This window comes from Selaginella moellendorffii, unplaced genomic scaffold (genome assembly GCF_000143415.4).
Source record: "Selaginella moellendorffii unplaced genomic scaffold, v1.0 SELMOscaffold_24, whole genome shotgun sequence".
NCBI lineage: Eukaryota > Viridiplantae > Streptophyta > Lycopodiopsida > Selaginellales > Selaginellaceae > Selaginella > Selaginella moellendorffii.
Window position 1 is genome coordinate 1,728,910 of NW_003314285.1, and position 13,483 is coordinate 1,742,392.

The 13,483-nt window shown below is 45.1% G+C and overlaps 3 protein-coding genes across 11 annotated transcripts; 1 reads left to right on the forward strand and 2 right to left on the reverse strand.

The window, feature by feature from the left end:
* Positions 1-4,282: 4,282 nt before the first annotated feature.
* LOC112347843 (IQ domain-containing protein IQM1-like) lies at positions 4,283-6,747 on the reverse strand. 2 transcript variants are annotated; one of them, XM_024679383.1, is made up of 11 exons: positions 6,326-6,745; positions 6,154-6,271; positions 5,971-6,079; positions 5,844-5,909; positions 5,701-5,789; positions 5,561-5,648; positions 5,358-5,501; positions 5,207-5,299; positions 5,044-5,145; positions 4,596-4,982; positions 4,283-4,509 (listed from the first exon to the last, which is right to left on the reverse strand). In XM_024679383.1, exons 1-10 carry the CDS (start codon positions 6,411-6,413, stop codon positions 4,602-4,604), a joined length of 1,278 nt encoding a protein of 425 aa, XP_024535151.1. In that variant the 5' UTR covers positions 6,414-6,745; the 3' UTR covers positions 4,283-4,509; positions 4,596-4,601. The 2 variants fall into 2 exon arrangements, with proteins under 2 accessions (XP_024535151.1, XP_024535150.1); XM_024679382.1 differs by having other exon boundaries at positions 5,701-5,909; positions 6,326-6,747.
* Positions 6,748-7,344: 597 nt separating this feature from the next.
* LOC9636417 (hydroxycinnamoyltransferase 1) lies at positions 7,345-10,878 on the reverse strand. Of its 8 annotated transcripts, none has more exons than XM_024679318.1 (7): positions 10,623-10,878; positions 10,449-10,562; positions 9,994-10,037; positions 9,863-9,937; positions 9,622-9,761; positions 8,818-9,533; positions 7,345-8,702 (listed from the first exon to the last, which is right to left on the reverse strand). In XM_024679318.1, the coding sequence occupies exons 6-7, from the start codon at positions 9,256-9,258 to the stop codon at positions 7,710-7,712; spliced, it is 1,434 nt and encodes a 477-aa protein (XP_024535086.1). In that variant the 5' UTR covers positions 9,259-9,533; positions 9,622-9,761; positions 9,863-9,937; positions 9,994-10,037; positions 10,449-10,562; positions 10,623-10,878; the 3' UTR covers positions 7,345-7,709. The 8 variants fall into 8 exon arrangements, with proteins under 8 accessions (XP_024535086.1, XP_024535087.1, XP_024535091.1 ...); XM_024679319.1 differs by having other exon boundaries at positions 9,622-9,813; XM_024679323.1 differs by having other exon boundaries at positions 7,345-8,101; positions 8,153-8,702; positions 9,622-9,937.
* Positions 10,879-12,587: 1,709 nt separating this feature from the next.
* On the forward strand, positions 12,588-13,454 carry LOC9636419 (protein MAINTENANCE OF PSII UNDER HIGH LIGHT 1). The gene is made up of 3 exons (XM_002974277.2): positions 12,588-12,799; positions 12,877-13,017; positions 13,082-13,454. Exons 1-3 carry the CDS (start codon positions 12,638-12,640, stop codon positions 13,367-13,369), a joined length of 591 nt encoding a protein of 196 aa, XP_002974323.1. The 5' UTR covers positions 12,588-12,637; the 3' UTR covers positions 13,370-13,454.
* Positions 13,455-13,483: the final 29 nt, after the last annotated feature.

Here is a 13,483-nt window from a genome sequence, read left to right on the forward strand (position 1 = left end):
GCTCGATGGGCTTTGAAGCTTCAGATATATGATTTCGATGTTGTTCATCGCCCAGGGAGTTCTATGGCTGATGCTGATGCCCTTTCTCGAGCTCCTCTTCCTTCTCCACTCACTTCTCATGTTTCTGATGAACCTGTTGTTCCAGCATCTGTGGATTTTCTAGATGAGGATTCTGTGCCGTCGGCGGTTGCTGTCCTTGACGTTTAGTGTCCACAGGGCGTAGAGCAAGATCTACCTTCTCTGGATGAGGTTCGCGAGGCTCAAAAGATTGAGCCGTGGATTCTAAGGCTTCGAGATGGGTTTGAGAATCTTGCATCACTTGCTGATGACTTGCCTTTTCGGCATTTACATTCTCAATATCGCCTTGAAGATGGCCTTCTTTATTTTGTGGGAACGGATCCTGATGCTCATTTACGGCTAGTGGTGCCTTCGGTGTTTATTCCGCGGTTTCTCCATGCCTACCATGATTCTCCTATTCTAGGTGGGCATATGGGACACCGTCGTGTCACCGAGAAGTTGCACAGATCTTTCTATTGGCCAGAGATGCGACGTGATATTATCCGGTATGTGCGTAGCTGCGTTTGGTGCCAAGCTCGTAATACTCCCCCTTGTGCTGCGGAAGGACGGTTGGAGTCAATTGCAGTTTCTCGTCCGTTTGAGTTGGTGGTGTTTGATCTTATGGGACCTTTTCCGCGATCGACTGCTGGCAATGAGTATGTTATTATTGCTTCTGACTACTTGACTCGTTGGGTGGAAGTTGGTGCTCTTGCTAGTGCCTCTGCAACTGCTGTTGGATACTTCCTCCTCAATCGAGTGGTGTTCCAGCATTCTTGTCCAGAACGGATTCTTTCGGATAATGGTCCTGCATTTATGGCTGAGGTATTTCATGTTTTGACATCTCGGTTGGGGATACGCCACACTTTTACGAGTGCTTATCATCCACAATCAGACGGTCTGGTGGAACGGCTCGTTCGGACATTCAAAGGGATGATTGCGAAGTATGTGAACTTTCAACATTCGGATTGGGATGGTTATTTGCCGTCTCTTCGGTATGCTTATGTCACAGGGGTGCAGAGTTCTGTTGGTGCTTCACCATATAAACTTCTATATGGTCATGATCCAATATTACCAACAGAGCTAGGTTTACCTTCGCGATTGCCACGAACTCCTGATGCTAGGTCATGGGATCAATATTTGACAAGCATTCTTCCACTTGTCCGAGCAGAGTCTACTGAACACTTAGGCCGCGTACAAGTGGGACAACAACGGCGCTACAATTCCCATCATCGTCCACCAGCGGAGTACAAAGTGGATGATTTGGTGTTAGTCCGTTTTCCCCATCTTACGGTACGTGGTTTATCTAAGGGGCTCCTTGCGCAGTGGAAAGGACCGTATCGGGTGTTGCGGCAAGTTGGACCACAAGTTTATGAGGTTCGGCATGACGTTCAGCAGGCTGATCCTCCGGAGATTGTGCATGTGCAGCGGTTAAAACGCTTCATACAGAGGGATCAGGAGCAGTTAATACCGTCTACAGATCCACCGATGCCTCCTCCTGACGTTCCTCCAGATCCCGGCCCATCTACAAGAGAATCCTGACGGCCTTCCATTATTCCGAGAGGAGGGGATGATGTGAGGGCCAAGTGTACGGCTACGATGCCGTATACTAATATTAGCGTAGTGGATTTTGGTAGCCGTCGGATTGGTTTCAATCCGGACCACTCGCTCCTGTATATAAGCTAGGGTTTTTGGGTTAATTGATATGCACATTTCTGTATTCCCTTTCTATATTCCATGCACTCACAACATAAAATATAATAAATTATTTTCTATATACATACATATATATATATACAAACATACATATATATATATACATATATATACATATATATATATATATATATATATATATATATATATATATATATATATATATATATACATATATATCTATACATACATACATATATATACATATATATCTATACATATTGTCACACCCTTGTACCATTTAATCCTACAATAGTTTAAATAAAATTACCAAGAATTGATTCTAGGAAATACAGCTATGCCCAGCTCAAATTAAAATATAAAAAATTAATATTTTGAAGCTTTATATATGCCCAGGCTCCTTCGCAGGGAGATCACACCACTAGCAAAGATGCTCCAATTGGTGGGATTAGGGGGGTGCTGAGCATAATCTGGCCACGGGGTAGTGTCTTTGGGAATGGCCCACCCTGCCATGGAACAGCCCGAAAGAAGGTGCTTGAATTAGATTTATTATTGTATTTACCTTATAACTCTATTTTTTACTCTTACTTTAATTAAAGTAAGAATCATATATACATTCAAAGGTATCTATATTATACTATATATAATTTTATTTTAAACTAAACTTTAATGAGCTTTAATAAAAAAAATTAATATCTTAAAATGTTTTGTAGTTACTATGGGAGTAGTGATTATTGCTTTAATTTCAATAATATTGTTTAGAATTTCTTTTGCACAATATGAAGTTGGAGATGTAGGTGTTATAAAGAAAGAAGCTGTACATATTATCATACAAACTCTTCTAAATACAATTAGTGAGATACCAGATAGTAGCCTTCCAACTATGCAAAGTATTCATGGAAGTATAAATATTGAATTTGAAGATACAACAAATATTGTTATTGGATATGGTATTTTTATTTTTCGAACAATTGGGGAAATTTGTAATATAGAATTTGGAGAAGATGAAGTATCAGGAAGTGTTATACGAAATTTATTAAATAAACGTTTACAAGATTCTACTTTAAAGATGTTAAATTTTGCTGCTTCCTTTATTATTTTAAAACATAAGTATTTTAATATTTATTATTATGTTAGAGATTATAATCATCAACAAAATAGAAGACAACAAATGTTTGTAGAACATCCAAAATGCAGCATATTTTCAAGTATTTTAATTAGTGGATATACTAATATGCCTCATCAATATTTATTATCAACACAATTTCTAATTTCTTCAAATAGAGAGGCTTATTTATATTTAAGTATTGATTGTAAATTACATATATATAAAGGAAATAATAATTTATGGTCTTCAAAAAACTTAATTGAAGGAATTAATTGCATTTTAAGAGTACAAGAAGATGGAAATTTAGTTTTATACTCTGATAATAATAGAGTTGTTTGGGCTTCAAATACATACTGCACTTATCAAAATTGTTTTAAAGATACATATTTATTTATGCAAAATAATTGTAATTTAGTTTTATATACTACGCATCAGAAAACTTTTACCACTAATCCTAAAGTAGAACTTGTATGGGATTCCAAAACATTTTGCTAATTTTATATTTTATTTATTTCAAATTAATTCTTAATAATTTTAATTTTAAGATCATAATTATAATCACTGTGAGATTAATAATTACTTACTTATATTTAAGCACAATTAGTTTCAAAAATACTAATAATTATCACCAAAGATAAGCTTGAGTATGCTTATAGTAGAGGATTATAATTGGTGGACAATAATAAGAGTTATAGCATTGTTGTGGTCACACTTCTATGCAAGTGGGGGTTTGGGAAGATATATGGAGATAAAATTGAGGCATTTTTGTGTCAGTGGGAATTTTAGAACTCCGTAGTTTAGCTCTAGCTGAAATGACACTCAAAATGGGGGGATCTAGTTCCAAAGAACTCAAATCAAACAATACGAACCACTAGCATCATTGGTCTTGTGAGTGTTTTCATTTGTTCTTCAATGAATTTGGATCTAACTGAAGAGTATCAGGTGCAAATTTAAGTTACTTTTATAAAGGCATGCATCATCTTGTTAGAGGTAGGATGGGTTGTAAGTAGACCTTGATGATGGAGAAATGACCAAAAGAACGAAAATAATTTATAAGTGTGTTGTGGTAAAGCCAATGCCTCTTGTGCTTTAATAGCTTTTTATTGGCATTATACACTACTTTATCACTTCTTAGCACTATCTTCCTTTTTGTCTCCCAACGAGACAACACTGCGTTCCTCCATTTCCTCAAATATTTTCTCTGCCTGGTTTAGGTTTCCAGCTCGAACATAAGCGACCAGCATCGCTGTCTACAAGACGTTAACAGAGCATCTCTCTTGCACACCGCAAATGCCCTATATGCCAGGATCAAACGAGAGATTCCTCCGGCGTCTTTGGCCATGGATAGTGTCGTGCCCAATCTGATAAGCTCCAGGCACACATTTCGATCGTGTTCCACGCATTTCTTGTGCTCTTGGCTTGTCATTGGAAAGGAATCCAGTGTCAAGAAAACGAAGTGGCTTTCCTTCACTTAAGTATAGTATATCTTCCCTGGAATCGAACCTTTTGACGCAAGTACTCTTATCTTTCAAAGGATGAGTTTGATTGAAAATTCTCAACACCTATAGAGAGCTAACGATGTGTTCGAAGAAAAGTTTGATTTGAAAAATCCTGAAAGAGACGACAATGTATGTACACCTTCACAAGCTGCCAAAACATCTTGTAGCAATCTGAAAAGGAGAGACAGAAAAGTTCCACCATCAGTGCTGAAAGCTACTAGCAACGAGAAAGTGAAAGAAACATGGAGCTTACTGACCAGTTATTACCAGCGAACAGTGGCCAGGACCCGCGGGGTTGAAACGGCGTCGAGAGCTCTCGTTCGACGATCAGGTGGAATGACGGAGAGGCTTGTGATCCGTGCTCCACCCTCGGAGCACCAGCCATTTCGCTTGATCTCGAGCATTGGAGGGCGATGCTTCATGTGCTTGTGCAGATCTCCATTTCCATTACACTCGTTGCCGTTGACGTCTACATGAGTGAGGGAAGGGGTCTCCTCCGGCTTTGATGCTTCCTGGCTCAATGCCTCCACAAAAGTCGTTGCGAGGCTCGCTGCTTCATCGCTCACGGAATCCTTGTTGGCCTTGAGGAACTTCTTCTTTGACTTTTGCTTGTGAGATTTCATCTCGCGGGAAGAGTACTCCACCTATTTAAAACAATTTGGACGACAGTGATGAACGTTGAGCACTGCGAAGTAGACTTGTTACCTTCACTCTGGACATGTCCACGCCTTTATCCTTGAGAGTGTTGAGGAAGTATCTGAAATCCTCCTCGGTCGGCCGGTAGTGGCCGCTGTGAGCTTCAAGCAACTGTTGTTGACAAACACATCATACATGAGCTTCCGAGCTATGGAACTTAACTATTTGGTACCTCCAAAATGCCGTTCATTAGAACCAGTCGGCCAGCCGCTGTGGCAGCTCCTCCTGCTAGAAAGCTCGAGTGCTGAAATTTCCCCTTCTTTTTCTGCGCATATGAAAGCATGTCAACTCCCTGGCGCAAAGGCGCTCCATAAACTAAGTACCTGGCCTACGTATATCCTTCCAGTCGTGCTCATCACAAATATCCACTTGTCGTCATCGTCCACCACGCCGGTGTCAATGATCTTCCCGTCTAAGTATCTCCACACCCCGTTTTGTATCGACACTTCATACTCTTTCCTTTGCCGCTGTCAAAGACACGACTTTTAGTCAGAAATAGAGCGACCACGCGTTCGCAAGCACTTACAGGGCCAAGATAATCTATCTGGTCCTTGAAAAGCTTCGCTCGAGAACAATCTTCGTGCTCGACTTGCCTGCCCTCTCCCACATCCAGCCTGTTTCACAAGCTCAATAAGATTTCGCTGCAGGGAGAAGCAGCAAACATACCAGTAAAAGAAAGGCTCGGTTGTCCCACTCGAGAACCAGATCTTATAAAACTTATGCAAGTTGTGTCCATAGCGATGTCTGGCATCAATCTGCAATGAATGCGGGTCATAAAATAGAACAAACAAAATAAACGACAAGCGTACAGCTTCCAGCCAGTGTTCGAATGCAAGTTTTCTTGCGTTTTCGTCCTTGGACAGGCCCTTTCCGAGCTGGATGAAAGAAAGCAACTCACAGCTCAAGATAAGTCTGAGAAATGACTACTCCACTCACCTTGGCCGCTAGTTTCTTAGCACGAATCCATTTGTGGGACACATTTTCTTCGCGCTCCTGGTCGAACTCGATGTTCTGTCTCAGGATAACTCCTTCTAGGACGTTCCACCTAAACTTTTAAGTTAGAATTTATGGGCCATGGAAAGTGACTCGGTAGAAATTGGTTCTAGTGTTCTTGCTTACCATCCATAGTCTCTGGCAATCACTGCGCAATCCGCGAGCTGCCGCCTCCGCCGATAGCCGCGATACGTCTTCTGCATCGTGATCGCAGCATCGTCTTGAGGACTAAGCGCTGATCGATCTGGAGAGGAGCCAAGGAAACCTGAGAGAAAGAAAGAAAGAAGGCGACACCCACCATAGTTCCGGACGGAGTATGGCGATCCGCTCAAATCCCAGAAGAAGCGCCTCGCGGTCTTGACATCGACGGACAGATTCTTCTCCATGCCCGATATTTCGAGAAATCCCGCCCACAATCGCCAATGCCGCCACACAAAAATCGCCAAGATCACGGCTCAGCGCCCAGATCCTCGTCGCCGCCGCGGTCGTCCAGTCCCTTCCTTCCACTGGGGAAATCCTTGACCTGGAAAGAGCTATCGCGAGGATTAAAATGGCGCTGGCGATCAAAGCCGGGCAGGCGAGTCAAGGCAGCACACGGATTCTTTTTCCAGCACGAGGGAAGAAAGGAAGCTCCCAGCTATGAAAAACAAAACCTGGTCGCCAATCACCATAGCTACATGCGTACATTGACCGTACCACGGACCAGCATGCCCTAAAACCTCAACGCTGGCGTAAGAGTGGCACCAATTCCGCGACAAACAAGGCAGGGTTGACGGCCGCCAAACAAGAAATCTTTATCGACACCGAGTTAAAAGAGAAAGAGAGACCGTTTATTTTGACCGTTGACCGATAGCGTGTGCCCGGTCGCCGCGTTGACCCCGGGGAATGGCCTTGGTCTTTGTGGCGCCTTCCAGCAACATCCAAAGAGTAGAAGCTTTCAAACAGGTATGATGGATTCCAAGTCTATGTGTCATGATAAAACTTCCATTGTCCTTGATGCCAACCGGAATCATAGCTTTGATTCATCATATGTATCCTCTGGCTAGCCACTAGAGCTGCAAGCATTTAGACAAAGATTGATCATATCAAAACTATATCATAGTAATAAAACTACTACTATTATCGGTGAGGATGATGTATTTGATGCTATTATGCTATGACAGTGGCAGACCGGGACAGAAGCAAGGGAGAAGAAAAGTACGATTTGTGGGGCTTTTTCTTTTCTAATGATCGGGATCCATGCAACACACCCTCGAAGAGAACCCAAGTTTCTCGCCACTCGATCACAATCATGCTGGGTGAGATTCTCCTCGCATCTGAGTTTGAGAAGAATTCCCAAACCAACCAAGTATTATTATAGAATCCATAGATTATTATATAAGAAAGCTTAGATTGAAACAAAGAGAAGTTCGTCGAGCTTCACACCAAGCTCGTCGTGGAGTGCTTACTGCAAACACTAGGAGGAAGTTAATCGAAACGCACAAAAGGTTTCCTGGAAGAACTATAAGATAGAAGATCTCCACACCGCAGCTAGCACAGCTTTAAGACTTTAAGAAAACCATTCTTATCTCGATGGCGATGCTGACGGCGATGGAGTGGACGATGGTCGCTTTATCCATTTTTAAGTTTGAAGCATTCAAAGTAGCGACGAGCAGCTGCTAGTCCCAGTGCTGCCTGGCTTTTCATCCCAATAAGAAAACGTTTGGAGGGGCCAAGCCTTGGAAGCCACACACCTGGGAAGTCTGAGGATCGCCCGGAGAGGAAGCTTGCGTCCATGGCATGGACAGAAAGCCCGGCTCTTGCTCCATCCTGCGCAACTCCTCGGGAGCCAGGCAGATACACACGTCGATGTCCCCAGAGCCCCTGGCACCTGTGAAGAAGGTGATGATCCCGGCCCATGCTAGCTTGCCAGGCCTCACTGCAACAGGATCACCCCAGCCGTAGTTTATGCCGTAAGCTGGAAACTTTGGCGAGCTTACCACCACAAAGTTGTTGTCGAGGGCGTAGTCGGCACCTCGAAAGTAAGCGTTGCCTTGCTTGTCACACCACTCGAGCAGCGACTTTATGTTCCCGTCTGTGGCACCTGCAATCGCTTGGCTTAGAATCCGGACTCCATGAGCGGTACCTTTCTCGGGACTCAGCAGCTCGCCGGCACGGGACTCGGCGTAGACAGCACACACCGCGTTGCCAAAGTATCCATCCGGGAGGCACGGCACCAGCCGCTTCCTCACGTCCACCCCGACGAAGAAGCGTGTCTCCTCCGACTCCTCGAGCCCCCGAGCTCGGACTAGACACCGCCATATGTGCGCACACAGGACGCGGAAGGACGACACCTGCTGGATGTCCCCGTTGCTGCCGGCCATGGCCTGGAGCTTGAGCCTCCGGATGAACTGAGCCGAGAAGCTGTACATTCTCTGCTGTATGTTGGAGAAGCCGATGGGTGCCTCCATGGAGGCCGTCGCGGGGATGGCGAAGTAGCGAGGCAGGGAGCTCATATAAGTGACTGGCGGCTGCGATATCAGAATTTCCCGGGAGTGAACCGGCGGCAGGGAGATGGACTGTCCGCAGGCGACTTCGGACCACGACTTCATAAAGTGCCAGAAGGAGTAACCATCTATGAGGAAATGGTTGTAGGAGACACCAACCGCTAGACCACCACTTTTGAATCGTGTCACCTGGGAAAACATTCGTCGTCGTGGTCGTCGTCGTCGAAAAGAAAAAAATAAAATGGAAAACAAAGAGCAAGTGAGTACCGACAGACAGGAGATCACAAAAAACTTAAATGCGTACCTGAACCGATACCGGAGCTATGTGTGGAGCATCTGCAAGCTCCGAGCTCTCCACATGAGCCAGCTCCGAGCAGAGATCCATGCAGTGAGGCGAGGCGAGGAAGTCGCCTAGAGACTTTCGGAGCATCGCTGCCTCAATGAAAGGGACACCGGCGTCGTTGCAATTGATCCTCGGCTTCTCGGACTCTCCATCGGTGAAGCGGCCGGCGAGGGGATAGAACCGGACCAGCGTCTCTGCCAGGCTGCCCTTGAGCTTGTCGACGAAGGAGTCGTAGTTGTCGAGCGAATCCAAGTCGAGCGAATAGAACAGTATCCTTTGCATGCAAGCCACATTCCTGTTGAGAAAATCCAAGCTGGTGAGCGGTAGGATGCATCTGCGCGTGAGGGAAGCCGGCACCACAGTGGATATCGAGTGGATATGAATGCTGAAGTCGCTATCCATGGTTTCCGCGGAAGCAGCAGCAGCACGCACTAGAGCAAAGGCGAGGCGAGCCAGTGACACGAGCCCAAGGTCGCTTTAAGTTCAATGAATTCGCCTCTGCTGTGATCTAGTGTCCATGTCACAGTAAATCTCCCTGCTCTCGAGCGGTCGATATATGGTTTCACTTTTGCTGCCTGCTGCTGCCTCGTCTGCTGGTTTGTACCAGTGCTGCCGGCTGGTGTTTGGGAGTCAGAAAACCAGCGAGAAGAAACTGTCCGATTCGGCTGGAGCTGCTCCTGCACACACACAAGCGTCGACATAACCGATTTGACAATGCAAACTGATGCGAAAAGAAAAAGCCAGTGCAGTGCCAGTATTACTTACTTGGCGGAGGGAGAGAGAAAAGGAGCAGCACACAGTTCCAAGGAAGAGAGAGGCTCTTCGATATGTTGCTGCCCGCTGCTCGCTCGCTGGAGAAGCCAATAAGGCATGTGATGTCCTGTTCGGTCCTGTCCCACCTTCAACTGGCGTTGCCATGAAAAGCAGTGAGGAACAGTCTCAAGTACATATTCCTTCCTGCTTGAATACTCAAATATATATATATCGCTCTCTCTCGCTCGCTTACCAGCCTCGGAAAAGCAAGCCAAACAAACAGGTCCTGTTCTTTCTTCGTCTCCTCCCCTGTGTCAAATCATATCTCCTGTCATTCATACCAAAGCTTGTCATGTCTACATCCTGCATACAATGGATACATACATATGCGTGACATCCCAGGTAGCTCCTCTCGCAGATTCACAATCCTGAAACCCCCGCAACGCAACTTTCAGTAGAGAAATTACTTCTAATTATAACCCACAAAGCTCTAGGAGAATTGCAATCCGGGAGCTACATTTGGCATGTGGAGGAGAGATTTCTAATTCCGGGATGCTGGTGGTGGTGGTGAAAAGGAAAAGTTTATGTAGCTATTCGAGGAAAACGGGGGAATAATAACGAAACTACTATGCCTCAACACTGCCGTAACCAATGCAAAAACAAATGACCTCCAAGACACAAACAAAAGAATGCAGCTTTCCCAATCCTACGTTTAATAATTGAAATGCATCAATCAAGTCGGGAGAATGACTACTGAAGTTTAAAAGTCAGTACCCCCTAGAAGAGACGCAATGCAAGGAAAATAGAGGAGCTGAAAGAACTAGCAGAAGAGCAAGTACCAGTTTTTGAAAGAAGCAAAGCTCCTCGAGCTCAAGACTTTCACGTCCGTTTCGTTGCTTTTCTCCTGGCCAAAGTACTCTGCAACAGTCCAAGTCCGAAAGATTATGAACACACTTCAGCAACCAGACACGGATCTTAGAAAAATAATATGTATCTAGCTAGGAAGAACGTACCATTAGAAGAAGTACACCGATTGGATCACTTTTTATTTGCATTGGAATAGAGCGAAACAGTACAGCACTGACACGAGTTGCAAAGCCCGATTAGGAATCATAGCGAATAAGTAAGATCGAGTTAGGCCTATAGATAAATTGACCTGGAAAATTCTACACCTCATGAGCATGATTATAACTCGCTCTGTAAACGCACCTGATTTCTCAGGTTTTGGGAGTCTCGCTACCTGTCGCGCGAGGTTTCTTGCTAATCAATCTGCAGGCTGCAGCCAGCGAGAAGAAAAAGATCAAACATGACTTGAAAAAAACATGGACTTGAGGAAACTTACGCTCCATAAATGTTCAGTCAACGATGAACCCATGGCCATTCGTCGTTGCTCCTCCCGTCCCCATAGCACAGAACAAGTGCCAAAAATCACTAGGACTGTACCAATTAAACTGAAAAAAAAAAAACGATCATTGATACGGGCACGTCTTTTTTGCAAGTGATACGTACCTGCCGAAATGAAATGGCTGATGTAAAAGAACTGCAGCAAGAGTACATGTAAAAACCATTCTCAGGGGCTGATAAACAGCAACTATGACCGGGCCACCCCGAAAAACACCCCAGGAATAAGTTCCAAACGCCAAAGCTGTTCCAATAAAACCCTGAGCGAGCAGCGAGGAAAAGTGAGAACTGTTCCATCTCCAAATGCAAACAAACTTACAGCGTAAATCACACAATAAATTTGCGAGCCAGGCTCCAGAATCCACTTGGAGGTATCTCGTTCAAAAATGGCTGACAAAATACCAAGCTCTAAGACTCCAAATAAACAAGAAAAAGCTGCAACCGAAAGCGGAGCAGGATAGCGTGTCAAAATTGGAACCTGGAATGTCAAGTTTAAGGACCGATGCAAATGCAGGAGTCAGTACAAAACTAAACCTGTAAGATGAGGTAGATTCCCAAACATATGCTGCCAATTAAAGCAATCGAGCTAAGCTGCCAAGACTCGCTTGACACTTGCACCTGTAGGAGATTGTTTGTCGGGACAGCCAAGGATCTCAGAAGCACAGGTCCTTTACCAAGAGCGATGACTACTGCACCCAGACAACTGAGAAGAATACCGAGAACTTTTGCTTTTCCATCTCGTCTTCGCAGGTGAATTTCTTCGAGCCTGATTAAAGAGGTATTAGAAATAGAAAGAAAATTATCTCAAACTACTGACCAGCATGCCCCGGCTAGAATTAAGGTAAAAAGTGGTGTGATACTCTCAATTGCTGCTGGAATTGATGGTGAAACCAAGCTGGAAACTGAGCTAGAGCTCGTCACATACGTCACTTGATTGATCACGACCCTGGAGAAAGGAAAGACGTAATTCATGCATGCTAAAAAAAATTCTGGACATACCCGATAGAGCCGAGAATAAACAACCGGCAAGCAGTCGAGAAGCGTAGTTCCGGACGTTGATCTCTGCCAAGAATCAGTCCAAGAAGGAAAACCAAAACAAACAACATGTTTAGAGCTTTAGAAAAGGAGGAGGAGAAAAAAAAGAGCTGCTAGGTACCTCTCATAGAAGAAAGCCAATGGCGCGAGGATTAAGAATCCGATGCAGTTCTGATAGAGCGGAAAAACAAAACGACCGAGAGATCCAACGCGTGAAGTTTTCAGAAGAATCGTGAATCCGGCGCTTCCCAACTGCACTATCGCGAGCGCCGCGTTGAGATAGCTCTTGTCTGGCGCATTTTGGTAATACGAGGGCAACTCCGCCATTTGATCGCTATCGGCAGGAGCCGCAATCGAAGATCCTGAGCAGTCCCACGGGAGCACTCGATTTTTATTCCTGAGCAACGAGTGGAGAGATTCACTGCGAGATCTTGGATGAGAGAATGCGTACCAGGTCGATAGAAAGCCCCATCGCTTAAAAGCCCTAGTCTCGCGGATTTTGCCATGAGAATATACTTCTAGGCGTTAGAGCATCTGACACGTGGCCGCATTTGAGCCAGGGTTTTAGGGTTCCAGCTCTGTGGTGGAATCCATGGCTGCCTCTCTCGTTGGCTCTTCGTCTACCTCCACTACTCGATCATTCCTAGGGTTTACGCCTAGGAAGCAACAACAACGGAGATTTTCGCTCCAGATCGTCCGGGCCATCAAGGCGCCAGAAGAATGCAACGAGGAAGAATGCGCTCCCACCAAGGAGGTAAATATCTCGTGAAACAATTCGTGAGCCTAGAACATTTGATCCAGGACCGAAATTTTCACTCGATTGATCTCTAGGTTGGGAGCTTGAGCATGGACTGGAAAGCCGAAGAGAACACCAAAGTGGTAGGAACTTTCCCCCCAATCGGGAAGCAAAACAGGGTCACAGGCTATGTCGAGAAGGATTCTGCCGGTCAGACCAACGTCTACGCAGTCGAGGTACGTAGAATCGATCAAAATTCTTTCCAGCCGCTGAGATTTCCTCCCAAAATTCCTGCTCCAGCCCCCGGTTTATGTCGCGGAATCGGCCATTAGCACTGGATCGGCTGGAGCATCGTCTCAAGGCAGCGAGAACACAGTCGCGATCATCGCAGGGCTGGGAATCGTCACAGTGGCCGCCACTGCTGTGATTCTATCCCAAGAATCGGCTCCACCGCAAGCAGGGTACTCGGGGCCTCCTCTCAGCTATTACATCCAGAAATTCCAACCATCGCCCGCTCTCACCCCAGTCCAGATCGAGGAACCACCATTGATTAGCGGAGAAGAAGAAGCTCCTCCTCTTTCTCAGTAGTAAAGCCCTACATTTCCCTCTAAAAACGAAAGATTTTTTTTAAAATCACGCTTGACGTGTCACGTAACGCCACGTGTCACACGCAGGACCAATGGCGGCGGATAAGCTTATCGT